Source organism: Cygnus atratus, chromosome 33 (genome assembly GCF_013377495.2).
Source record: "Cygnus atratus isolate AKBS03 ecotype Queensland, Australia chromosome 33, CAtr_DNAZoo_HiC_assembly, whole genome shotgun sequence".
NCBI classification, from domain to species: domain Eukaryota; kingdom Metazoa; phylum Chordata; class Aves; order Anseriformes; family Anatidae; genus Cygnus; species Cygnus atratus.
Window position 1 is genome coordinate 433,552 of NC_066394.1, and position 27,631 is coordinate 461,182.

General features: G+C 48.6%; 2 protein-coding genes across 2 annotated transcripts in view; one reads left to right on the forward strand and one right to left on the reverse strand.

Moving 5' to 3' along the window:
• Positions 1 to 608: 608 nt before the first annotated feature.
• Positions 609 to 13,052, reverse strand: LOC118260322 (zinc finger protein 665-like). The gene is given in 7 exon segments (XM_035570515.2): positions 609 to 2,200; positions 2,328 to 2,393; positions 3,556 to 3,750; positions 3,839 to 3,921; positions 8,096 to 8,145; positions 9,917 to 11,308; positions 12,894 to 13,052. Coding segments are annotated over 7 exon segments (3,537 nt in total).
• Positions 13,053 to 20,741: 7,689 nt separating this feature from the next.
• LOC118260323 (zinc finger protein 420-like) overlaps positions 20,742 to 27,631 on the forward strand; it is a 337,064-nt gene continuing 330,174 nt past the window's right edge. The window contains 4 exon segments of the mRNA XM_050716048.1: positions 20,742 to 20,789; positions 22,343 to 22,469; positions 23,593 to 23,703; positions 23,831 to 25,967. Coding sequence (XP_050572005.1) covers positions 20,742 to 20,789; positions 22,343 to 22,469; positions 23,593 to 23,703; positions 23,831 to 25,967 — 2,423 coding nt within the window.

A 27,631-nucleotide genomic window follows, 5' to 3' on the forward strand; every position in this document is an offset into this window, starting at 1 on the left:
TCTCTACTGTCTGCACCAGGATAAACCATGGCTTCAAGGCTCAAGGATGGGAGTTTGCTCTTCGTTGGGTTTTTCTGCCGGGTTTCACGGTAGAAACTTCAAATCTCTCTGTTGCGGCTTCTGGGACTTGGTATTTACTGCTGTTACCCAACCATTGAGCAGCAACTCCCCTAAAGGTGATGGGAAAAAAGGTGACGTGAAAGGAATCCCAGAGAATATTTTACGCAGCGATAAACAGAATAAGGATGGGAAGAGGGGATTGGATCTGCCCAACAGCCATCGTTGGATGCCCACACTAGGGACAGAGTTTCTCTCTCTCTGCTCTCAGCCATATGCACCATTTCCTGAAGGGCTCTCAGTGATATCTCCCAGGTAACACAGCCTGGGAAAACATCTTACACCTAGTGCTCCCTGCTGTCTGCATGGGGCTAAACCTCGGCTTCAAGTTTCGGGGGAGGGAGTTTGATCTGCAGGAGGGTTTGAAGATGAGTTTGCCACAGGGCTCTTCCTCTGCTCAAGGTATTTGTAAGGATCTCTTCTGTGTGGATCTAGAATTGGGTGACCAGCTTCGAGCTCTGGCGGAAGCTCTTCCCACACTCAAGGCACTACTACGGCTTGTCTCCTTTGTGGACACGCTTGTGGGATCTAAGTTCAGAACTGCTTTTGAAGCCCTTTGCACACTCAGGGCACTTGTAGGGTCTCTCTCCTGTGTGGATGCGCTGGTGGATAATAACCTCGGACCTGCTCTTGAAGCTCTTCTCACAATCAGGGCACTTGTAGGGTCTCTCTCCTGTGTGGATCCGTTTGTGCAACTTGAGTACAGAACTCCTTTTGAAGCTCTTCTCACAATCAGGGCACTTGTAGGGTCTCTCTCCTGTGTGGATCCGTTTGTGCGAATTGAGTACAGAACTCCTTTTGAAGCTCTTCTCACAAACAGGACATTTGTAGGGTCTCTCTCCTGAGTGGATCCGTTTGTGGAAATTAAGTACAGAACTACTTTTGAAGCTCTTCCCACACTCAGGGCATGTGTAGGGTCTCTCTCCTGTGTGGATCCGTTTGTGCAACTCAAGTACAGAACTCCTTTTGAAGCTCTTCTCACAATCAGGGCACTTGTAGGGTCTCTCTCCTGAGTGGATCACTTTGTGCAAAAGGAGCTGAGAACTGCTTTTGAAACTCTTCCCACACTCAGGGCACTTGTAGGGTCTCTCTCCTGTGTGGGTCCGTATGTGCAACTCGAGTACAGAACTGCTTTTGAAGCTCTTCTCACAATCGGGGCAGGTGTAGGGTCTCTCTGCTGTGTGGGTCAGTTTGTGCACAAGGAGTTGAGAACTGCTTCTGAAGCTCTTCCCACACTCAGGGCACTTGTAGGGCTTCTCGCCTGTGTGAAAGCGCTGGTGGTAGATGAGATCTGCTCTTCTTCTGTAGCTCTTCTCACACTGTGAGCACTTGTGAGGTCTCTCTCCTGTGTGAAAGTGGTGATGGTAGGTAAGTTCAGAGCTGCTTCTGAAGCTCTTCTCACACTGTGAGCACTTGTAGGGTCTCTCTCCTGTGTGAAAGCGCTGGTGGTAGGCGAGTTGTGAACTGCATTTGAAGCTCTTCTCACACTGTGAGCACTTGTGAGGTCTCTCTCCTGTGTGAGAGCGCTGGTGGTAGATGAGATCTGCTCTTCTTCTGTAGCTCTTCTCACACTGTGAGCACTTGTGAGCTCTCTCTCCCGTGTGAGAGCGGTGGTGGTAGGCGAGTTGTGAACTGCATTTGAAGCTCTTCTCACACTGTGAGCACTTGTGAGGTCTCTCTCCTGTGTGAGAGCGCTGGTGGTAAGTGAGGTTAGAGTTTCTTCTGAAGCTCTTACCACACTCAGGGCACTTGTAGGGTCTGTCTCCTGTGTGGATGCGCTGGTGCTTAACAAGATGGGAATGACTTTTAAAGATTCTTCCACACTCATCACACTGGTTCTCCATTTTCTTCTGGCAGGCTTGCTTCATTGTCAGTTCTTTAGGCTCTTTTTGACCTTTGCTGCCATCTAGGGGATTCCTTGCTCGATTTCCTGGATGGGTTTTCAGTGGCTTCTTGAGATGCTTTCCATGCTCCAGGCCCTTTTGGACGCCCCTTCTGATTTTTCCCACAGAGTCACCATTCAACTGCCTTTGGGCCATGCCACTTTTCTGAAGAGTCTCCTTTGCTTTTGTGATCCTGTCACCTGCTGGATGACAGAGGAAATCCAGAACCAGCCCATAGTGCCCCTAATATTGCCCAGACAGAGATCTCTGATCCTCTCATCTTGGCTTTTGCCAACCCCAATCTCCTCCTTTCCTCCACCACCTCACCTGGGCTGAGGTCTCCTGTCACATCCTCCACGCCATGCAGATCTGGGATCCAGGGATCTTCCCCTTCTTCAAGCTGAGAGATCACCACGGGTTTCGGGGATGGAAGTAATCCTTAAATGACATAAACAGAGGAGATGAGAGCATTTGGAGGGCCACTAAGATGATCAGAGGGCTGGAGCACCTCTCCTATGCATAAAGGTTGAGGAAACTGGGCTTGTTTAGCTTGAAGAAGAGAAGGCTCCGGGCAGACCTCATTGCGGCCTTCCAGTAGCTGAAGGCAGTGTATAAACAGGAGGGGCAACGCCTGTTTACATGTGCTGGGTGTGACAGGACAAGCGGAGATGGTTTTAAACTAAGACAGGGGAGATTTAGGTTGGAAATCAGGAGAAAGTTTTTCATTCAGAGGGTGGTGAGGCACTGGAACAGGTTGCCCAGGGAGGTTGTGGATGCCCCATCCCTGGAGGCATTCAAGGCCAGGCTTGATGCGACTCTGGGCAGCCTGCTCTAGTGGTTGGCAACCCTGCCCAGAGCAGGGGGGTTGAAACTAGATGATCTTTAAGGTCCTTTTCAACCCAGGCCATTCTATGACCCTATGATTTCCATGGTTTTGACACAGCTGCTAAGTGTCCACATGTACTATGTTATCACTCCCTTCTTGTAAAGCCACATTTATGGCCCAGTATCATTCAAGTCAACAACATAGACTAGCTTCATTTGAGGACAGCAAGGCTTTTCTATCTCTGAAAATACTGCAGGGACTTATTTATTTTCCTTATTTTTTACCTACTTGTTCAATGCAGTTGACTTCAAGAAGCTTTACGGGAAAACTGAGGAAGGCAATGCTGAGAAGGAAGATTTACATGCAACCACCAACAAAAGCTCTTTTATACGTATGTATATATAACTATCTATATATACTAAATATATATAGTTATATATATTATATGATTACATATTCTAATACACAGTATAATTATATATATATTATATTATTGTATCATTCTATCATAATATATATATGTTATAGTGGATAACACACTAATGCCTTCTTAAATTCATGCTTATCCTCTTTGTGTGTGCTTTTAGTTTTTTTTATTTATTATTATTATTTTTTAATTCTGTATGCAGTTAATAATTGCATTGTGTTTATTATATGTCCTGCTCACAGAGGCTTCTTGTACACCACCAAGGCCACCCTAATGAGGAGAAAAGGAAGCAAAGCCCTCACCCAGTGAAGTTATGGACTCATACATCTCCAGCATCACGTCCCGGTAGAGCGCTCGCTGTGCAGGATCCAGCAGCTCCCACTCCTCCCTGCTGAAATACACGGCCACCTCCACGAAGGTCACGGGTTCCTGCAAGCAAAGAGGCTCCATGTAGAAGCAGCCTGTTGATGACAGAACCTCCAGTCCCAGTGGCTTCTCTGTGCCCAGCACACAAATGCTGGCTGAGGGCATCTCATCTTCCCCCTTTCCCCTTGGCCTCTCCTGGCTGCTTCTCCAAGCCCCTACCTGAGCTGGATGTGCCGCGGCCATTTCCTGCCCTCCTGCAGGCTGGAACAATCACAGGTGAAAGGTAGATGTCAAACTGGAACCTGCTGGGACAAGAGAAATGGCAGGGTAGGTTTAGGGGAATACAGCAGTCCCTTTCCCTGTCCCTCCCCAGCCCTAGTCCAGCTGCAGGCCATTGCTTGGGGGTAAAAGCCATCTGGGCTGCAGATTTAAGAAAGGAAAAAACTGCTGCACATCAGCAGTAGTCACAGAGGAGTGAGAAAATGAGATGAAAACAACCCTGCAGACACTAAGGTCAGTGAAGAAAGAGGAAGGAGGTGCTCCAGGCACCACGACAGAATTTCCCCTGAAGCCTGTGGCCAGGACCATGGTGAAGCAGGCTGTCCTGCTGCAGCCCACGATGTGGCAGAGTGGATCAGCTCTCTAAACTGCAGCCCACTGAGGAGCTCATGCTGGGGCAGGTGGATATGGCCTAAAAGGGGGCTGCAACCCACGGAGAGCTGCCCTTTGCCCCGTCTTGTTTGACCGTGATATTTATTGGTAAGTGATCTCCCCTGTCCCTGTCTCAATCCATGAGCTGTGAGGTTGTTCTTGTTTCAGAGTATTTTCTTCCTCTGACCCATTCAGGAGGAGCACTGAGTGAGTCCAGTGCCTAAGCTGGTGGAAACGCTGACTATGCCTGAGGGAGGACCAGCAGCTGCCTGTAAATGGGCCTTCATTTGCAGGCAGATCCTGAACAGCAGTCTTGGGAAGCATTTGCAGAACAAAGAAAGCCAAGTCCTGTAGTTAAGGAGTAGCACAAGCCCCAGGACAAGCAAGCAAGGAAACCAAGTGCTGGCAGAACAAAGGTAACATCAGAAGAGACACTAGAGGAAGATCTTGCCTGCTGGATTCCCTAAAGGATCCAGGGGGTAGGGGTAAAGGATCCAGGTAGGGGGTGGAGATGGAAATTCCTTACCCGCAGGTTTTAGCTTGAGAGAGAGAACAGGAGGCAGGCAAATTTTTACAGCATGCAGGAATCCATACATGCAAAGGATTCATTTAATGTCACGTGTGTGTGCCTCTTAGAAATATAGTCCCAGATATATTATTAGAGATTCAACAGGTCAGCAAAGCATGCTGATTGTCCCTGCTCACTTCTTTATTTTCCCAGCTCCAACCCCTTCCTGTGCCCCCTCAGAAACCTCAGAAACAGAGTCTAATCCAAAGCTCAGGAAACAACACTGCAGATCCGGAGCCTTCCTGCTGAGGACTCGCATCCTCTTTTACAGGGCCCAGCTAATCTCTTGGCTGCAGCCAGGAGAGGAGCAGCGAGCAATAAGCTGCATGCTTTGGGTCCTGACAGCTATCTCCCACCCTTGAACAGCAAGATGGGTCAGATCCTGCTTTTCCTTTCCCCTTTTGCATGACCTTCCAAGTCTGGTGCTGAATTTTAGATGCTCAGTCCCCGTCTCAAAGGGGGAAATCATGTGGAAAAGGAAAAATCCTGCCTCTTCTCTGCACAAGCAATGAAGAGTACCTACCTCGACTCCACAATAGGCTGCTCCCACCCGCGTTGCAGGCAGCCAGGCTCCTCTGTCGTGTAGGGTGGAGGATGCCAAGTGTCCTGAGGCTGGACCCAGCTGCAGGATGGCTGCGGTACACCTCCTGCAACCAAGACACTGCCTGGGTGGCTTCCAGCCAGGCTCTCACTTGCCTTGCAGGGTGCCCCTCTGAGGTCTGCTGGTGGGTGGGGAGCTGTGAGCTGCACCAAAGGCTTTTCCCCCCACTGAGAACCCTGGGAGAGCCCAGACTCTCAGGCTCTTCCTGTGTGGGGGCATTTCCATGCCCTGGGGCTGTTTACACCCTTCCCAAGGTACTTAACCCCTCATCAGCTCTGTTGGAGGAGCTCTGGGCTGCAGCTCAGCCTTGGCCATGGCTCCTCCTGATGTGCAGCATGGCTTCCTGGCCCCAAACCAGAATGTGTTGTGAAGCTGCAGCACAGAGAATCAAAGAGGTTGCTTAGGGATAGACCTCGGCCTTCTCGGTTGGCTCCCCCAGAGCATGCCACTATGTGAGGAAAGGGTTAAGCGCTCTGCCCTGCTCAGCCTTCCCTGCTCTGCAAGGAATAGAAGCAGGCCACTGATGGCTTTGTCTCTGCCCAGAGCTGCAAGCAAAGGCCTGAGCACTTTGCTGGGATGTAGTAGGGGCAACAACCCACTAGGTGACACAACACCCCAGGTCCTGTTCTGAGATAACTGCTACCCTGGAGAAGAGCAAGATCTCAGGGGACATCAACATATGACTGCAGGCAACCCAAGGCCCTGCTCCTGCCCTGCTGTGCATGGCAATGAGGGAAGGCATTGCCAGGGTCAGGATGGGTTTAATGGTGTGACTGGAGGTGTTTGCACCGCCATGTTGCAAGCTGTATATAAGCTGCTGCTAATTGCTCTCTTCCTGTCCTTTCCCTAGTGGAGGAGGGGTCTCATGGTCATGACTAAACTTCAGAACAACTTTGTAAATCTGTCCTTGGGGGCTGTTTCATCCTTTGTCGAAAAACATCCTGAGACCATGCTCCTGAGACACATTGGCATGAGTGGTTCTGCAGCCACACTACCTGTGTGAACAATTGCATTGTTTTAAGGTTTCTAGTTGCAATGATGGCACTTCTGGGAGCAATCCGCAACCAAACACAAAGCAGCATCACTGTGGGTGCAAGGACTAGGGCACCCGGCATATATCTGCTGTCAAGACTGGATCTAGAAAGTAGTCTAAAAAGATGGGCTTAAGCCTGCTGAGAGGAAAACACCAGTGTATGCTGATGCGAGATGAAGAAGCTAGCAGAAATCTCTGCAAATGATGATCAGAAGTTCAGAATCTTCAGCAGTAGCCCTTCTTGGCTGATGCCTTCACTGCGGGCCAGCAGGGTGAGAACATGCAGGCCCTTTATAGAGCTGTTCTATATTGCCAGGCAGCTTAACAGCACCACTTTGCAAAGATGGGTCTGTCCTCTTCTCCTCTGTACCTTCTGTCTTTCCACCCCACGTGGCGAGAGCAACCCCCGCTCATGGGTGGTGGTAGATTCCTCAACCGAATGAGGAGTGAGGCTGGTAGCACTGGTGACTACTTATTATGTCAGCAGCATTTTGCAGTACATATTACCAGGAAGTAGACGCTGCGAGGGAGGGAGGAGCATGAGAAAACCAACACGGTCACAACCAGCTTCACTGAGGAGAAATCATAATCATAGAACAGCTTGGGTTGGAAGGGACCTTAAAGAGTATCACATTCCAAGCCTCCTGCTATGGGCAGGGACAATTTCCACTAGATCAGATTGCTCAGAGCCCCATGCAACCTGGCCTTGAACACCTCCAGGGATGGGGCATCCACAACTTCTCTGGGCAACGCGTGTCAGCGCCTCACCACCCTCCTAGGATTTTTTTCCTTATATCTAATCTAAACCTACCCTCTTTTAGTTTAGTCATTCTTCCTTGTCTTATCAATAAAGTGTCTCTCTCCTGCTTTCTTGTAGGCCCACTTTTGGTACCGGAAGGCTGCAATGAGGTCTCCCTGGAGCCTTCTCTTCTCCAGGCTGAACAACACCAACTCCCTCAGCTTGTCTTCATAGGCATGTAGGTTTCCTAAATGTGTGTAGCAGCACATTTAGGAAGGGTGGTGGGGTTGTGTGCCAAACATGCCTCTGCCCAGAAAACAAGCACTGGGCTGGAATTGACACCAGAAACAAACTCTCCTTGCACCTTTCCTGTCCTTCCCTCTTTCAGTTTAAGAAAGCAGGCCCCAATGAAAACACAAGCTCTGGGACAAATCAGGTATTTTATTCTTCCCCTTCCCTTTCCCCTTTTACACTGCCAAGAAAAGGCATTTGCCAGACAAGGGTTGAAATGCTCAGTTTTATCAGAGGGTAGTCTCTTCCACATGCCTTCTCAGAAATTACTGAGAGGAACACGTGCAGACACACACACAATATTTTTGCAGTTTCCTTAGGAAATGGGTTAAAAAAGCTGTTTGCAGTAGGAGTGGAAAGAGAAAACTAAACATAGTGAGAGATTTTCTTTTGTTCGCAAGGAAAGAGCATCCAAAGCCCATGGGTGTAAGACCCTTGTCTGGGGGGTGCCATGGATGCCTTCTCCTTTGGAAACTCTCCCTTTGTCATGAGTCTGGGGACTCCTCCATTCTCAAGGTCTCTCCCAGTGTGGGTTTTCCCTATGAGAAATGAGGTGCAAGGCCTGAAAAAATCTCTTTCTGCAGGCAAGACACTTGTAGGGTCTTTCTCCCACGTGGATTTGCTGATATTTAATGAGTTCATGCTGTGGCTGAAGCTCTTCCTGCACTTGGGGTGCTTGTAAGCACTTCTTCCCAGCATGCAGTCTGTCATGGGTGAGGATCTCCTAGCTCTGGATGTACCTCTTCCTTAAGTCAAGGCACTCTCCCCTCTGTTGGGTTGCTGTTATTTTCTAGGGAATGAGCTCCAGCTGAAGTTCTTCCCATAATCCCTGCAGATGTGCTTTCTTCCCTTCTTTCCAGCCAAGGTTTCTTTTGGATCTTCATGCACTGACCCACAGCATATGGGTTTATCCAGAGGTGAGCAGAGGTGACTTTCCTGGGCTCTTTGAGAGAAGACTCACTTTCCTGGGTGACTTTCCTCATACCGTCATACCCTCATACCCTTATTTCCTCATCCCCTGGGAGAAATGTGCTTCTGATCCACCTACCAACATCCCAAGGGCTTCCAGTGGCTTAGCCACATCCAGCTCTGGACTCTCCTTTGTGTGGTCACTTGGCACCCCATCTCCAGCTGAAAAGGGGAGCAATATGGGTAATTCCCACACCGGGGACAAAGCAGGAACAGGATATATTTGTCCCAGAACACCCACGAGAACCTAAGGCCAGGAAGGGTGATACGGTCCAGCCAAAGGATGGGAAAACTCCAAGGCACGCCGGTCACAAGCCAAAATGGGGTCTGCCTTGTCCAAGTGAGCCAAAGTGAAACTGGGAGCATTTTCTTATGCAGAGGTGTGGGAATTGTGACGTTTTTCTGCGCCTTGATGTGTCATTTGTGAATCTTGGCAGGATGTTGCTTACTCAGATGGAGATTGGGAGTGTTGCCTGCCTTGGTCTGGGATGGGCATCACCAAAACTCTGGACTCCTTACCTAGCACTGCTCTGACTTCTTAGCTCTCCTGCATGACATCTCACAAAGGTTCACTTGCAGCTGGCCAGCTGGTCCCCATGGGCTCTTGTGATAGGAACAGTGAGCTGGGCACTGCCAAAATATGAGCCTGGCTACAAGGATAGAGGAGAGCAGAGAGCATCAGCTGGCTTTTCCTGTTTCCCTTTTCCTTTCCAGACTCTTCTATCAGCATCCCTACACCCTTTGCATCCCAGAGGGGGTGAAGGCATTGGGGAATCTCCTAAGCTGCTCAAAGAAGATGGAGCAAATGCATCATTCCCTGCTGGGCTCACAGCGATATCTCCCAAGAAACGCGCCGGCAAATATCTTCATGACACCTAGAGCTCTCTACTGTCTGCACCAGGATAAACCACGGCTTCAAGGCTCAAGGATGGGAGTTTGCTCTTCGTTGGGTTTTTCTGCCGGGTTTCACGGTAGAAACTTCAAATCTCTCTGTTGCGGCTTCTGGGACTTGGTATTTACTGCTGTTACCCAACCATTGAGCAGCAACTCCCCTAAAGGTGATGGGAAAAAAGGTGACGTGAAAGGAATCCCAGAGAATATTTTACGCAGCGATAAACAGAATAAGGATGGGAAGAGGGGATTGGATCTGCCCAACAGCCATCGTTGGATGCCCACACCAGGGACAGAGTTTCTCTCTCTCTGCTCTCAGCCATATGCACCATTTCCTGAAGGGCTCTCAGTGATATCTCCCAGGTAACACAGCCTGGGAAAACATCTTACACCTAGTGCTCCCTGCTGTCTGCATGGGGCTAAACCTTGGCTTCAAGTTTCGGGGGAGGGAGTTTGATCTGCAGGAGGGTTTGAAGATGAGTTTGCCACAGGGCTCTTCCTCTGCTCAAGGTATTTGTAAGGCTCTCTTCTGTGTGGATCTAGAATTGGGTGACCAGCTTCGAGCTCTGGCGGAAGCTCTTCCCACACTCAAGGCACTACTACGGCTTGTCTCCTTTGTGGACGCGCTTGTGGGATCTAAGTTCAGAACTGCTTTTGAAGCCCTTTGCACACTCAGGGCACTTGTAGGGTCTCTCTCCTGTGTGGATGCGCTGGTGGATAATAACCTCGGACCTGCTCTTGAAGCTCTTCTCACAATCAGGGCACTTGTAGGGTCTCTCTCCTGTGTGGATCCGTTTGTGCAACTTGAGTACAGAACTCCTTTTGAAGCTCTTCTCACAATCAGGGCACTTGTAGGGTCTCTCTCCTGTGTGGATCCGTTTGTGCGAATTGAGAACAGAACTCCTTTTGAAGCTCTTCTCACAAACAGGACATTTGTAGGGTCTCTCTCCTGTGTGGATCCGTTTGTGGAAATTAAGTACAGAACTACTTTTGAAGCTCTTCCCACACTCAGGGCATGTGTAGGGTCTCTCTCCTGTGTGGATCCGTTTGTGCAACTCAAGTACAGAACTCCTTTTGAAGCTCTTCTCACAATCAGGGCACTTGTAGGGTCTCTCTCCTGAGTGGATCACTTTGTGCAAAAGGAGCTGAGAACTGCTTTTGAAACTCTTCCCACACTCAGGGCACTTGTAGGGTCTCTCTCCTGTGTGGGTCCGTATGTGCAACTCGAGTACAGAACTGCTTTTGAAGCTCTTCTCACAATCGGGGCATGTGTAGGGTCTCTCTGCTGTGTGGGTCAGTTTGTGCACAAGGAGTTGAGAACTGCTTCTAAAGCTCTTCCCACACTCAGGGCACTTGTAGGGCTTCTCTCCTGTGTGAAAGCGCTGGTGGTAGATGAGATCTGCTCTTCTTCTGTAGCTCTTCTCACACTGTGAGCACTTGTGAGGTCTCTCTCCTGTGTGAAAGTGGTGATGGTAGGTAAGTTCAGAGCTGCTTCTGAAGCTCTTCTCACACTGTGAGCACTTGTAGGGTCTCTCTCCTGTGTGAAAGCGCTGGTGGTAGGCGAGTTGTGAACTGCATTTGAAGCTCTTCTCACACTGTGAGCACTTGTGAGGTCTCTCTCCTGTGTGAGAGCGCTGGTGGTAGATGAGATCTGCTCTTCTTCTGTAGCTCTTCTCACACTGTGAGCACTTGTGAGCTCTCTCTCCCGTGTGAGAGCGGTGGTGGTAGGCGAGTTGTGAACTGCATTTGAAGCTCTTCTCACACTGTGAGCACTTGTGAGGTCTCTCTCCTGTGTGAGACCGCTGGTGGTAAGTGAGGTTAGAGTTTCTTCTGAAGCTCTTACCACACTCAGGGCACTTGTAGGGTCTGTCTCCTGTGTGGATGCGCTGGTGCTTAACAAGATGGGAATGACTTTTAAAGATTCTTCCACACTCATCACATTGGTTCTCCATTTTCTTCTGGCAGGCTTGCTTCATTGTCAGTTCTTTAGGCTCTTTTTGACCTTTGCTGCCATCTAGGGGATTCCTTGCTCGATTTCCTGGATGGGTTTTCAGTGGCTTCTTGAGATGCTTTCCATGCTCCAGGCCCTTTTGGACGCCCCTTCTGATTTTTCCCACAGAGTCACCATTCAACTGCCTTTGGGCCATGCCACTTTTCTGAAGAGTCTCCTTTGCTTTTGTGATCCTGTCACCTGCTGGATGACAGAGGAAATCCAGAACCAGCCCATAGTGCCCCTAATATTGCCCAGACAGAGATCTCTGATCCTCTCATCTTGGCTTTTGCCAACCCCAATCTCCTCCTTTCCTCCACCACCTCACCTGGGCTGAGGTCTCCTGTCACATCCTCCACGCCATGCAGATCTGGGATCCAGGGATCTTCCCCTTCTTCAAGCTGAGAGATCACCACGGGTTTCGGGGATGGAAGTAATCCTTAAATGACATAAACAGAGGAGATGAGAGCATTTGGAGGGCCACTAAGATGATCAGAGGGCTGGAGCACCTCTCCTATGCATAAAGGTTGAGGAAACTGGGCTTGTTTAGCTTGAAGAAGAGAAGGCTCCGGGCAGACCTCATTGCGGCCTTCCAGTAGCTGAAGGCAGTGTATAAACAGGAGGGGCAACGCCTGTTTACATGTGCTGGGAGTGACAGGACAAGGGGAGATGGTTTTAAACTAAGACAGGGGAGATTTAGGTTGGAAATCAGGAGAAAGTTTTTCATTCAGAGGGTGGTGAGGCACTGGAACAGGTTGCCCAGGGAGGTTGTGGATGCCCCATCCCTGGAGGCATTCAAGGCCAGGCTTGATGCGACTCTGGGCAGCCTGCTCTAGTGGTTGGCAACCCTGCCCAGAGCAGGGGGGTTGAAACTAGATGATCTTTAAGGTCCTTTTCAACCCAGGCCATTCTATGACCCTATGATTTCCATGGTTTTGACACAGCTGCTAAGTGTCCACATGTACTATGTTATCACTCCCTTCTTGTAAAGCCACATTTATGGCCCAGTATCATTCAAGTCAACAACACAGACTAGCTTCATTTGAGGACAGCAAGGCTTTTCTATCTCTGAAAATACTGCAGGGACTTATTTATTTTCCTTATTTTTTACCTACTTGTTCAATGCAGTTGACTTCAAGAAGCTTTACGGGAAAACTGAGGAAGGCAATGCTGAGAAGGAAGATTTACATGCAACCACCAACAAAAGCTCTTTTATACGTATGTATATATAACTATCTATATATACTAAATATATATAGTTATATATATTATATGATTACATATTCTAATATACAGTATAATTATATATATATTATATTATTGTATCATTCTATCATAATATATATATGTTATAGTGGATAACACACTAATGCCTTCTTAAATTCATGCTTATCCTCTTTGTGTGTGCTTTTAGTTTTTTTCTTATTTATTATTTTTTAATTCTGTATGCAGTTAATAATTGCATTGTGTTTATTATATGTCCTGCTCACAGAGGCTTCTTGTACACCGCCAAGGCTGCCTTAATGAGGAGAAAAGGAAGCAAAGCCCTCACCCAGTGAAGTTATGGACTCATACATCTCCAGCATCACGTCCCGGTAGAGCGCTCGCTGTGCAGGATCCAGCAGCTCCCACTCCTCCCTGCTGAAATACATGGCCACCTCCACGAAGGTCACGGGTTCCTGCAAGCAAAGAGGCTCCATGTAGAAGCAGCCTGTTGATGACAGAACCTGCAGTCCCAGTGGCTTCTCTGTGCCCAGCACACAAATGCTGGCTGAGGGCATCTCATCTTCCCCCTTTCCCCTTGGCCTCTCCTGGCTGCTTCTCCAAGCCCCTACCTGAGCTGGATGTGCCGCGGCCATTTCCTGCCCTCCTGCAGGCTGGAACAATCACAGGTGAAAGGTAGATGTCAAACTGGAACCTGCTGGGATAAGAGAAATGGCAGGGTAGGTTTAGGGGAATACAGCAGTCCCTTTCCCTGTCCCTCCCCAGCCCTAGTCCAGCTGCAGGCCATTGCTTGGGGGTAAAAGCCATCTGGGCTGCAGATTTAAGAAAGGAAAAAACTGCTGCACATCAGCAGTAGTCACAGAGGAGTGAGAAAATGAGATGAAAACAACCCTGCAGACACTAAGGTCAGTGAAGAAAGAGGAAGGAGGTGCTCCAGGCACCACGACAGAATTTCCCCTGAAGCCTGTGGCCAGGACCATGGTGAAGCAGGCTGTCCTGCTGCAGCCCACGATGTGGCAGAGTGGATCAGCTCTCTAAACTGCAGCCCACTGAGGAGCTCATGCTGGGGCAGGTGGATATGGCCTAAAAGGGGGCTGCAACCCACGGAGAGCTGCCCTTTGCCCCGTCTTGTTTGACTGTGATATTTATTGGTAAGTGATCTCCCCTGTCCCTGTCTCAACCCATGAGCTGTGAGGTTGTTCTTGTTTCAGAGTATTTTCTTCCTCTGACCCATTCAAGAGGAGCACTGAGTGAGTCCAGTGCCTAAGCTGGTGGAAATGCTGACTATGCCTGAGGGAGGACCAGCAGCTGCCTGTAAAATGGGCCTTCATTTGCAGGCAGATCCTGAACAGCAGCCTTGGGAAGCATTTGCAGAACAAAGAAAGCCAAGTCCTGTAGTTAAGGAGTAGCACAAGCCCCAGGACAAGCAAGCAAGGAAACCACGTGCTGGCAGAACAAAGGTAACATCAGAAGAGCCACTAGAGGAAGACCTTGCCTGCTGGATTCCCTAAAGGATCCAGGGGGTAGGAGTAAAGGATCCAGGTAGGGGGTGGAGATGGAAATTCCTTACCCGCAGGTTTTAGCTTGAGAGAGAGAACAGGAGGCAGGCAAATTTTTATAGCATGCAGGAATCCATACATGCAAAGGATTCATTTAATGTCACGTGTGTGTGCCTCTTAGAAATATAGTCCCAGATATATTATTAGAGATTCAACAGGTCAGCAGAGCATGCTGATCGTCCCTGCTCACTTCTTTATTTTCCCAGCTCCAACCCCTTCCTGTGCCCCCTCAGAAACAGAGTCTAATCCAAAGCTCAGGAAACAACACTGCAGATCCGGAGCCTTCCTGCTGAGGACTCGCATCCTCTTTTCCAGGGCCCAGCTAATCTCTTGGCTGCAGCCAGGAGAGGAGCAGCGAGCAATGAGCTGCATGCTTTGGGTCCTGACAGCTATTTCCCACCCTTGAACAGCAAGATGGGTCAGATCCTGCTTTTCCTTTCCCCTTTTGCATGACCTTCCAAGTCTGGTGCTGAACTTTAGATTGTCAGGTGGTGATAAGCACCATGCCAGTCCCTGTCTCAAAGGGGGAATCATGTGGAAAAGGAAAAATCCTGCCTCTTCTCTGCACAAGCAATGAAGAGTACCTACCTCGAGTCCACAATAGGCTGCTCCCACCCTCGTTGCAGGCAGCCAGGCTCCTCTGAGTCGTGTAGGGTGGAGGATGCCAAGTGTCCTGAGGCTGGACCCAGCTGCAGGATGGCCGCGGTACACCTCCTGCAACCAAGACACTGCCTGGGTGGCTTCCAGCCAGGCTCTCACTTGCCTTGCAGGGTGCCCCTCTGAGGTCTGCTGGTGGGTGGGGAGCTGTGAGCTGCACCAAAGGCTTTTCCCCCCACTGAGAACCCTGGGAGAGCCCAGACTCTCAGGCTCTTCCTGTGTAGGGGCATTTCCATGCCCTGGGGCTCTGTTTACACCCTTCCCAAGGTACTTAACCCCTCATCAGCTCTGTTGGAGGAGCTCTGGGCTGCAGCTCAGCCTTGGCCATGGCTCCTCCTGATGTGCAGCATGGCTTCCTGGCCCCAAACCAGAATGTGTTGTGAAGCTGCAGCACAGAGAATCAAAGAGGTTGCTTAGGGATAGACCTCGGCCTTCTCGGTTGGCTCCCCCAGAGCATGCCACTATGTGAGGAAAGGGTTAAGCGCTCTGCCCTGCTCAGCCTTCCCTGCTCTGCAAGGAAAGAGTTAACTCTCCTAGAAGCAGGCCACTGATGGCTTTGTCTCTGCCCAGAGCTGCAAGCAAAGGCCTGAGCACTTTGCTGGGATGTAGTAGGGGCAACAACCCACTAGGTGACATAAGACCCCAAGTCCTGTGGAGTTGAGGGAATCAGACTCTATAACCTCGGAATGGTTATAAAGCAGGTATGTTTACTCCGTGCTGCACACACACACTGGGCGCGAGGAGGATAACTTCACCTAGCTTGTGCACCAAGTGTTACTAGCTGTGTGCATATATCAGTGGTATATATACATATTTATCCCATTTTCCATAAGTCTCTTGCATATTCATCAGGTCTCCGAAGAATCATTAACATAGGTTCCCGCCCCTATTTGCATGCATACTGGTGTCCTTGCATGGTCTTCCAGCATACTCTGGTGGTCTTTTGATGAAGGCCAGAAGGCTTCCTCGCTACTAAACCTCTGATGTTTCCTTTCTTTGACAGACTTCAGCAGTCAAGCCAGTTCCCTCTGGTTCCTTTATCTGTGCAAATAGTCTTTTACTTCCTTATCTTTGTGGTCGTTAACATACAGTTGTGCTAGCTAAGACCTACAGAATCAACATCCTTTACCTTGTTCCCTGTTTTAGTGCCAGTGGCAGGTTGTGAGGCTGGGAAGAAAAAGCTGTGCAACTCGACCCTATTCCCGAGAAACAAACGTGGCCTATTGAGTGGGCGGTGGTGACTGTTGTGCACTTCCTGACAAGAAGCTGCTCCTGCAGTAGTGAGATTTGCAGGGCTCAGTTTCTGGTGTCCACCGCTCCTGCAAGTATTGCAATGAGCTCACCAGTAGTAAAAAATATGCTACCTGGATATAGATTTCCTCGAGCTCTTCTTGGCTCTTGACACATTTTTGTGAGATAGTTGAGGGGAGTGGGAGGATTTTAATCTTCCCTTGCTGAAAAAAAAAAAAAAAAAAAAAAAGGAAAAATCCAGGTAATGAGCAAGGGATGAAAGGAGCTATCAGTTGTCACAAAAATGACTCAGGATGTTTTTCGACAAAGGATGAAACAGCCCCCAAGGACAGATTTACAAAGTTGTCCTGAAGTTTAGTCATGACCATGAGACCCCTCCTCCACTAGGGAAAGGACAGGAAGAGAGCAATTAGCAGCAGCTTATATACAGCTTGCAACATGGCGGTGCAAACACCTCCAGTCACACCATTAAACCCATCCTGACCCTGGCAATGCCTTCCCTCATTGCCATGCACAGCAGGGCAGGAGCAGGGCCTTGGGTTGCCTGCAGTCATATGTTGATGTCCCCTGAGATCTTGCTCTTCTCCAGGGTAGCAGTTATCTCAGAACAGGACCTGGGGTGTTGTGTCACCTAGTGGGTTGTTGCCCCTACTACATCCCAGCAAAGTGCTCAGGCCTTTGCTTGCAGCTCTGGGCAGAGACAAAGCCATCAGTGGCCTGCTTCTAGGAGAGTTAACTCTTTCCTTGCAGAGCAGGGAAGGCTGAGCAGGGCAGAGCGCTTAACCTTTTCCTCACATAGTGGCATGCTCTGGGGGAGCCAACCGAGAAGGCCGAGGTCTATCCCTAAGCAACCTCTTTGATTCTCTGTGCTGCAGCTTCACAACACATTCTGGTTTGGGGCCAGGAAGCCATGCTGCACATCAGGAGGAGCCATGGCCAAGGCTGAGCTGCAGCCCAGAGCTCCTCCAACAGAGCTGATGAGGGGTTAAGTACCTTGGGAAGGGTGTAAACAGCCCCAGGGCATGGAAATGCCCCCACACAGGAAGAGCCTGAGAGTCTGGGCTCTCCCAGGGTTCTCAGTGGGGGGAAAAGCCTTTGGTGCAGCTCACAGCTCCCCGCCCACCAGCAGACCTCAGAGGGGCACCCTGCAAGGCAAGTGAGAGCCTGGCTGGAAGCCACCCAGGCAGTGTCTTGGTTGCAGGAGGTGTACCGCAGCCATCCTGCAGCTGGGTCCAGCCTCAGGACACTTGGCATCCTCCACCCTACACGACTCAGAGGAGCCTGGCTGCCTGCAACGCGGGTGGGAGCAGCGTATTGTGGACTCGAAGTAGGTACTCTTCATTGCTTGTGTAGAGAAGAGGCAGGATTTTTCCTTTTCCACATGATTTCCCCCTTTGAGACGGGGACTGAGCATCTAAAATTCAGCACCAGACTTGGAAGGTCATGCAAAAGGGGAAAGGAAAAGCAGGATCTGACCCATCTTGCTGTTCAAGGGTGGGAGATAGCTGTCAGGACCCAAAGCATGCAGCTCATTGCTCGCTGCTCCTCTCCTGGCTGCAGCCAAGAGATTAGCTGGGCCCTGGAAAAGAGGATGCGAGTCCTCAGCAGGAAGGCTCCGGATCTGCAGTGTTGTTTCCTGAGCTTTGGATTAGACTCTGTTTCTGAGGTTTCTGAGGGGGCACAGGAAGGGGTTGGAGCTGGGAAAATAAAGAAGTGAGCAGGGACGATCAGCATGCTTTGCTGACCTGTTGAATCTCTAATAATATATCTGGGACTATATTTCTAAGAGGCACACACACGTGACATTAAATGAATCCTTTGCATGTATGGATTCCTGCATGCTGTAAAAATTTGCCTGCCTCCTGTTCTCTCTCTCAAGCTAAAACCTCCGGGTAAGGAATTTCCATCTCCACCCCCTACCTGGATCCTTTAGGGGATCAGCAGGCAAGATCTTCCTCTAGTGTCTCTTCTGATGTTACCTTTGTTCTGCCAACACTTGGTTTCCTTGCTTGCTTGTCCTGGGGCTTGTGCTACTCCTTAACTACAGGACTTGGCTTTCTTTGTTCTGCAAATGCTTCCCAAGGCTGCTGTTCAGGATCTGCCTGCAAATGAAGGCCCATTTTACAGGCAGCTGCTGGTCCTCCCTCAGGCATAGTCAGCATTTCCACCAGCTTAGGCACTGGACTCACTCAGTGCTCCTCCTGAATGGGTCAGAGGAAGAAAATACTCTGAAACAAGAACAACCTCACAGCTCATGGATTGAGACAGGGACAGGGGAGATCACTTACCAATAAATATCACAGTCAAACAAGACGGGGCAAAGGGCAGCTCTCCGTGGGTTGCAGCCCCCTTTTAGGCCATATCCACCTACCCCAGCATGAGCTCCTCAGTGGGCTGCAGTTTAGAGAGCTGATCCACTCTGCCACATCGTGGGCTGCAGCAGGACAGCCTGCTTCACCATTGTAAGGGATGGTCCAGCAATTTGTGTCAGTAGAGGATTTGAAGGGTTAACATTGAGGCCCGGGTCTAGGGGATAAGAGAACAAAGGGGCTTTCAGAGAAAACTGCTTACTATTGCACGGATGTTGCGCAAGCCTCTGACATCTGGCCCAGAGACTACCAAATAAGGAGGAAGGGGAAGGTGAAGGACGAGTGAAGGACAAAGTTTGGGAGGAAGACTACGAGCCTTTAGCACGAGCGACCCCCGAGAGACCACCAGAGACTGATAGCAAGCGCCCCTGGGAGGGTTTCGGATTCCGGAAACCAATTCTAATACCCCTGCCGCTTCTAGAAGTAGTAATGAATATGTATTAGCCTAGGACCATAAAAAACAGCACCTGACGTAATGGGTGTGCGTCTTGGTGGAGCAGACTCCCGGCGCACCCAGCGCTGTTTGCTTGCCTCTATTCGTTTAATAAATTGTAAACTTTGATTGCAATCCTATTTGGGACTCAGTCATTTATAACAATTGGGGGCTCGTCCAGGATGGTCTTGGTTCCTGAATTCTGACTTGATCTAGGAGGGGTGGCCCACCATTTGATGGCTCCTGTTCGTGTCGGGTCGGGACTAACACCATCTTGAACCTGAATAAGGGCAAGCAAAGATTTAGATTTTTTTATGAGCTCCCTTTGCTGGCTGCAGCACTATATTTTGCCCGTAATTCTGTGCGCAAAGATCTGAACGAAGGCGACGGAGTCGTAAGTATTTAAGGCGTATACTGTTCGGTTGGGTGGGATTCGGTTGCCTGTGCGTGTGTGAGAGTGTGACTGAGACGGAACTTAGTTCCGAAGCGACTGTGGAGGTCTTCTAACCGCGGTTCCAATCTCCCACGAGGGACTTGGCAGGTGAAGGACCGAAGTGATTTCTATAGGATTCGTGGGTGGGTGATTGGTCCTAAACCCCCTGCAAGACACTCTTACTAAGGCAACCAAGGGCTGTAGGAATTGCCACAGTAAAATTCCTAGATGGGTCAGACAAAATTGAAGACCCGGGACCAGAGAAAAGGGAGCAAATTACCAGACATACTGTTAGCATTCACAAAGACACATAATCCACAAAGTGATTATATGAAGGTGCTTTTATTAGGCGCCGGAAGTTAGGGGCATGCCTGCCCAAATCTAACTTCATCCGATTTGTTCACTCAGTTCTCTTTTATCTCCTAAAATATTACATATGCATTAAGTTTCACAACACATCTGTGCATATTCATTTCCTAGTTCCGCCTAGCCCTGCTTTGTATGCTAATTATCTTATCAGTCCTTCTGCGCTTGCGTATTACTCTCTGTTGGTCGTCCGGGTGGTCATCGGGATGAAGTAAGATGTCTTCATCAGAGTTGAACTTTTTAACCTTTTCTTCTTCTTACGCATGCTCTCTGAGCCCTTGGTCTCAGTCCAAAATGCAAGGTTCGTTTGATTCAGTTCCCGGGGTCTGAGAGGCCCCTGTTATCTAGATGTCTTGCAAATTTGGCGTTCTTTTAGTCCTCCTCACTCTTCATCATGAATCGGTGCATTCTCTCATGCTATCCTTGCACATATATTTTGTATCTTCCAAGCGCAGCCCCAGAACAGTACATCGCAAATGTAACACATATTAAGCAATGTTGTACATTTCATCTTCTATTACCAACAATACCACCAGAAAGTCCATTAGGTATAATGATCAGAAATTGGAACGATAGGGGCCCCAGAAAAGGAAAAAGTAAATTAAAAATGATCTAGTATTGTATGATAGGATGGCCAAAGGAGCCTTTAAGACCGCCTGTCTTTTGGCCTGTTTTTTGGATCCTTTGAAGACTGGATTTGCCAGGCCTTAAATATACATGTTAATTCAAAGGAACCTTTTAGCCAGGAGGAAAGTGATTATGCAGGATTATGGATCAGGACTTCACGTCCTTTTCCAGCCTCAATATTTACACTAAAAGCAGATGAGAAGTTTGAAGAAGAAGAAAAAAAAAAACAGAAAAAGAAAAAGATGATGAATGGGAGTCATTGGATAACCTACCAACTCTATATCCTAACAATCCACCCCTGGTGGTGCATCTTGTAATCTTATTTTGTTCTTAAATGTTTTGAGTGTGACAAGGAGGAAGGTGGAAGCATTATCTTAAGTAACAGTTTAGAAAGGGTGTATTCGTGGTGGTGTTTGGTCAGTTTCCCAAGTATCGGGGGAGGGGGGCTGACTGATTATCAAAGCGGTAGAATGGAGAGTCACTTCTTTGGTGGTTCGGGCCTGAGCCCTGGGAATTTGGTAAGAAGGGGGAGAGCAAATTTATTTAGGCCTCAATACCTTTTAAACCTCCATCTTGACGGATACACAGGAGTGATTCCTTGTGTCTTGCAATTAATGTTGTTTTTGAGGAGAGAAGGAAAATAGGATGAAATGTTGTATACTGATATGTTGTTTCAGCATCCTGGAGGGAAAGGGCATGGAATTAAGTTGGCCCCTGACTGAGCCTTTGGTGTTGGCATTAGAAAAATACAGGCTGGAGAAAGATAAAGGAAGTGTTAAAAGGGTTGTTGAAGGTGTTAAAGGTTGTGTGGCATGTAGTATTTAACAGAGCTGTTTGAAGCTGAATTAGCAGGGAAAGAGGATGTAGGAATGCTAATAGTTCTGCCTCAACCCGAGGCTGAGATGCTGAGATCTCAAAATCACGGGTGTGAGCCCTCTGGGGCGGAGGGACCATGATGGGTCTGGGAGAGAGTTGTCATGGAAACAGAAAAGCAGCTAACTCTTAAAACAACCTGAGTTCATGTGTGAGTTCAGATTGCCAATGGGACCGCTCAGGGAACTGTCAACGATTGCATTCCCCTGACCGACGCCCCCACTGAGACTCTAATCACCCCGGAAATTATGTAAATACCAAAATGTGGTTAAATTGGGAATTGAGAATCTGTTCCAACAAGGTCCAAAAGAAACCCCTATGGAATTTTTGAATTTTTGGACCAACTTTGAAACGCTATGAAAAAAAAATGGACCTGGCTTCAGAAAACAAACAGAGGCAATTGGCTAGCCTCTATCTAGGGCAATTGGCCCCTGATATCAGAAAGAAATTGTCTTAGGCTGCAGGACAAACTTACAACAGTCAGGAATGACGGGGACCTGGGGCATCTACCCTAGCAGGTCCACTAGTTGAAATAAAGCTAGGAAACAAAGACAGGCTTGAATTTTTTGTTGGTTACGGGAGCTTCTTTCTTTTTATTCGTTTAATAAATTGTAAACTTTGATTGCAATCCTATTTGGGACTCAGTCATTTATAACACCATGGTCCTGGCCACAGGCTTCAAGGGAAATTCTGTCCTGGTGCCTGGAGCACCTCCTTCCTCTTTCTTCACTGACCTTAGTGTCTGCAGGGTTGTTTTCATCTCATTTTCTCACTCCTCTGTGACTACTGCTGATGTGCAGCAGTTTTTTCCTTTCTTAAATCTGCAGCCCAGATGGCTTTTACCCCCAAGCAATGGCCTGCAGCTGGACTAGGGCTGGGGAGGGACAGGGAAAGGGACTGCTGTATTCCCCTAAACCTACCCTGCCATTTCTCTTATCCCAGCAGGTTCCAGTTTGACATCTACCTTTCACCTGTGATTGTTCCAGCCTGCAGGAGGGCAGGAAATGGCCGCGGCACATCCAGCTCAGGTAGGGGCTTGGAGAAGCAGCCAGGAGAGGCCAAGGGGGAAGGGACGTGAATGCAGGGGGAAGATGAGATGCCCTCAGCCAGCATTTGTGTGCTGGGCACAGAGAAGCCACTGGGACTGCAGGTTCTGTCATCAACAGGCTGCTTCTACATGGAGCCTCTTTGCTTGCAGGAACCCGTGACCTTCGTGGAGGTGGCCGTGTATTTCAGCAGGGAGGAGTGGGAGCTGCTGGATCCTGCACAGCGAGCGCTCTACCGGGACGTGACGCTGGAGATGTATGAGTCCATAACTTCACTGGGTGAGGGCTTTGCTTCCTTTTCTCCTCATTAGGGCAGCCTTGGCGGTGTACAAGAAGCCTCTGTGAGCAGGACATATAATAAACACAATGCAATTATTAACTGCATACAGAATTAAAAAATAATAATAATAAATAAGAAAAAACTAAAAGCACACACAAAGAGGATAAGCATGAATTTAAGAAGGCATTAGTGTGTTATCCACTATAACATATATATATTATGATAGAATGATACAATAATATAATATATATATAATTATACTGTATATTAGAATATGTAATCATATAATATAATATATATAACTATATATATTTAGTATATATAGATAGTTATATATACATACGTATAAAAGAGCTTTTGTTGGTGGTTGCATGTAAATCTTCCTTCTCAGCATTGCCTTCCTCAGTTTTCCCGTAAAGCTTCTTGAAGTCAACTGCATTGAACAAGTAGGTAAAAAATAAGGAAAATAAATAAGTCCCTGCAGTATTTTCAGAGATAGAAAAGCCTTGCTGTCCTCAAATGAAGCTAGTCTATGTTGTTGACTTGAATGATACTGGGCCATAAATGTGGCTTTACAAGAAGGGAGTGATAACATAGTACATGTGGACACTTAGCAGCTGTGTCAAAACCATGGAAATCATAGGGTCATAGAATGGCCTGGGTTGAAAAGGACCTTAAAGATCATCTAGTTTCAACCCCCCTGCTCTGGGCAGGGTTGCCAACCACTAGAGCAGGCTGCCCAGAGTCGCATCAAGCCTGGCCTTGAATGCCTCCAGGGATGGGGCATCCACAACCTCCCTGGGCAACCTGTTCCAGTGCCTCACCACCCTCTGAATGAAAAACTTTCTCCTGATTTCCAACCTAAATCTCCCCTGTCTTAGTTTAAAACCATCTCCCCTTGTCCTGTCACTCCCAGCACATGTAAACAGGCGTTGCCCCTCCTGTTTATACACTGCCTTCAGCTACTGGAAGGCCGCAATGAGGTCTGCCCGGAGCCTTCTCTTCTTCAAGCTAAACAAGCCCAGTTTCCTCAACCTTTATGCATAGGAGAGGTGCTCCAGCCCTCTGATCATCTTAGTGGCCCTCCAAATGCTCTCATCTCCTCTGTTTATGTCATTTAAGGATTACTTCCATCCCCGAAACCCGTGGTGATCTCTCAGCTTGAAGAAGGGGAAGATCCCTGGATCCCAGATCTGCATGGCGTGGAGGATGTGACAGGAGACCTCAGCCCAGGTGAGGTGGTGGAGGAAAGGAGGAGATTGGGGTTGGCAAAAGCCAAGATGAGAGGATCAGAGATCTCTGTCTGGGCAATATTAGGGGCACTATGGGCTGGTTCTGGATTTCCTCTGTCATCCAGCAGGTGACAGGATCACAAAAGCAAAGGAGACTCTTCAGAAAAGTGGCATGGCCCAAAGGCAGTTGAATGGTGACTCTGTGGGAAAAATCAGAAGGGGCGTCCAAAAGGGCCTGGAGCATGGAAAGCATCTCAAGAAGCCACTGAAAACCCATCCAGGAAATCGAGCAAGGAATCCCCTAGATGGCAGCAAAGGTCAAAAAGAGCCTAAAGAACTGACAATGAAGCAAGCCTGCCAGAAGAAAATGGAGAACCAATGTGATGAGTGTGGAAGAATCTTTAAAAGTCATTCCCATCTTGTTAAGCACCAGCGCATCCACACAGGAGACAGACCCTACAAGTGCCCTGAGTGTGGTAAGAGCTTCAGAAGAAACTCTAACCTCACTTACCACCAGCGCTCTCACACAGGAGAGAGACCTCACAAGTGCTCACAGTGTGAGAAGAGCTTCAAATGCAGTTCACAACTCACCTACCACCAGCGCTTTCACACAGGAGAGAGACCCTACAAGTGCTCACAGTGTGAGAAGAGCTTCAGAAGCAGCTCTGAACTCACCTACCATCACCGCTTTCACACAGGAGAGAGACCCTACAAGTGCTCACAGTGTGAGAAGAGCTACAGAAGAAGAGCAGATCTCATCTACCACCAGCGCTTTCACACAGGAGAGAAGCCCTACAAGTGCCCTGAGTGTGGGAAGAGCTTTAGAAGCAGTTCTCAACTCCTTGTGCACAAACTGACCCACACAGCAGAGAGACCCTACACATGCCCCGATTGTGAGAAGAGCTTCAAAAGCAGTTCTGTACTCGAGTTGCACATACGGATCCACACAGGAGAGAGACCCTACAAGTGCCCTGAGTGTGGGAAGAGCTTCAGAAGCACTTCTGACTTGATTAAACACCAGCGCATCCACTCAGGAGGGAGACCCTACAAGTGCCCTGTTTGTGAGAAGAGCTTCCAAAGGAGTTCTGTACTCAATTTGCACAAACGGATCCACACAGGAGAGAGACCCTACAAGTGCCCTGATTGTGAGAAGAGTTTCAAAAGCAGTTCTGTACTCGAGTTGCACAAACGGATCCACACAGGAGACAGACCCTACAAGTGCCCTGAGTGTGGGAAGAGCTTCAGAAGACACTCTCACCTCACTTACCACCAGCGCTCTCACACAGGAGAGAGACCTCACAAGTGCTCACAGTGTGAGAAGAGCTTCAAATGCAGTTCAGATTTCGCCTACCACCAGCGCTTTCACACAGGAGAGAGACCCTACAAGTGCTCACAGTGTGAGAAGAGCTTCAGAAGCAGTTCAGATCTCGCCTACCATCACCGCTTTCACACAGGAGAGAGACCTCACAAGTGCTCACAGTGTGAGAAGAGCTACAGAAGAAGAGCAGATCTCATCTACCACCAGCGCTTTCACACAGGAGAGAAGCCCTACAAGTGCCCTGAGTGTGGGAAGAGCTTCAGAAGCAGTTCTCAACTCCTTGTGCACAAACTGACCCACACAGCAGAGAGACCCTACAAGTGCCCCGATTGTGAGAAGAGCTTCAAAAGCAGTTCTGTACTCGAGTTGCACATACGGATCCACACAGGAGAGAGACCCTACAAGTGCCCTGAGTGTGAGAAGAGCTTCAAAAGCACTTCTGACTTGATTAAACACCAGCGCATCCACACAGGAGAGAGACCCTACAAGTGCCCTGATTGTGAGAAGAGCTTCAAAAGTAGTTCTGTACTTAATTTCCACAAACGGATCCACACAGGAGAGAGACCCTACAAGTGTCCTGTTTGTGAGAAGAGCTTCAAAAGGAGTTCTGTACTCAATTCGCACAAACGGATCCACACAGGAGAGAGACCCTACAAGTGCCCTGATTGTGAGAAGAGCTTCAAAAGGAGTTCTGTACTCAATTTGCACAAACGGATCCACACAGGAGAGAGACCCTACAAGTGCCCTGATTGTGAGAAGAGCTTCAAGAGCAGGTCCGAGGTTATTATCCACCAGCGCATCCACACAGGAGAGAGACCCTACAAGTGCCCTGAGTGTGCAAAGGGCTTCAAAAGCAGTTCTGAACTTAGATCCCACAAGCGCGTCCACAAAGGAGACAAGCCGTAGTAGTGCCTTGAGTGTGGGAAGAGCTTCCGCCAGAGCTCGAAGCTGGTCACCCAATTCTAGATCCACACAGAAGAGAGCCTTACAAATACCTTGAGCAGAGGAAGAGCCCTGTGGCAAACTCATCTTCAAACCCTCCTGCAGATCAAACTCCCTCCCCCGAAACTTGAAGCCGAGGTTTAGCCCCATGCAGACAGCAGGGAGCACTAGGTGTAAGATGTTTTCCCAGGCTGTGTTACCTGGGAGATATCACTGAGAGCCCTTCAGGGAATGGTGCATATGGCTGAGAGCAGAGAGAGAGAAACCCTGTCCCTAGTGTGGGCATCCAACGATGGCTGTTGGGCAGATCCAATCCCCTCTTCCCTTCCTTATTCTTCTGTTTATCGCTGCGTAAAATATTCTCTGGGATTCCTGACTTTCACGTCACCTTTTTTCTAAACTGCAGCGTATTGAGGAGCTCATGTTGGTAAGTGATCTCCTTGTCCCTGTCTCAACCCATGAGCTTTGAGTTTTTTCTTGTTCCAGAGTATTTTCTTCCTCTAAGCTATTTAAGAAGAGCACTGAGTGAGCCCAGTGCCTAAGCTGGTGGAAATGCTGACTATGCCTGAGGGAGGACCAGCAGCTGCTGTAAAATGGGCCTTCATTTGCAGGCAGATCCTGAACAAAAGCTATTTTATAGAACAAAGAAAGCTAAGTCCTGTAGTTAAGGAGGTAGCACAAGCCCCTGGGAACAAGCAAGCAAGGAAACCACGTGCTGGCAGAACAAAAGATAACATCAGAAGAGCCACTAGAGGAAGGTCTTACCTGCTGGATCCCCTAAAGGGATGTAGGGGGAGGATATGAAAATTCCTTACCCGCAGGTTTTAGCTTGAGAGAGAGAACAGGAGGCAGGCGAATTTTTATAGCATGCAAGAATTGATACATGCAGAGGTATGGAGTCTGGTCATTTGATGTCAGGTGGGGAGAGGAGGAAGGTCTTAGAAATATAGTCCCAGATAAATTATTACAGAGATGTTATACAACATGCCTTGAAACAGCTGCTTCCCTCCTTGTACCTGATCTGGCCTGGACAAACCTGTTGTTCTGGGCAAGAGATGGAACCAGGACCAGGATCCTGCCTGGGGTAAAGCTTTCCTGGTTCTGAAACAGTTTGCTGCTGTCATCTGTCGTCCTGGTCTTGCTGGCAGGGGGCAGAAGAGCCTCCGTTAGGACTGGGACAGCCTCACAAAGTATCAGAAAATGTCTAAAAGCAGACAGCAAAGAGAAAAGGGGAGGGGAACATAAATAAAAACCAAATAGAAACAATGCAGCATGATGAGAATGAATCTGTCCCCTCCATTAAAAAGAAAATAAAATACAGAGAAGCAATGCCATGGAGAGTGAGTGGTGGCTTGGAGGAATCAAGTGCTGCTGCAAAAATTGTCTTGTGCCCTGCACACCAGGCATCTGACCTGTCTTTCCTTTAAAAAAAAAAAGAGAGTCTAATCCAAGGCTCATGAAACAACACTGCAGATCCAGAGTCTTCCTGCTGAGGACTTGCATCCTCTTTTCCAGGGCCCAGCTAATCTCTTGGCTGCAGCCAGGAGAGGAGCAGCGAGCAATGAGCTGCATGCTTTGGGTCCTGACAGCTATCTCCCACCCTTGAACAGCAAGATGGGTCAGATCCTGCTTTTCCTTTCCCCTTTTGCATGACCTTCCAAGCCTGGTG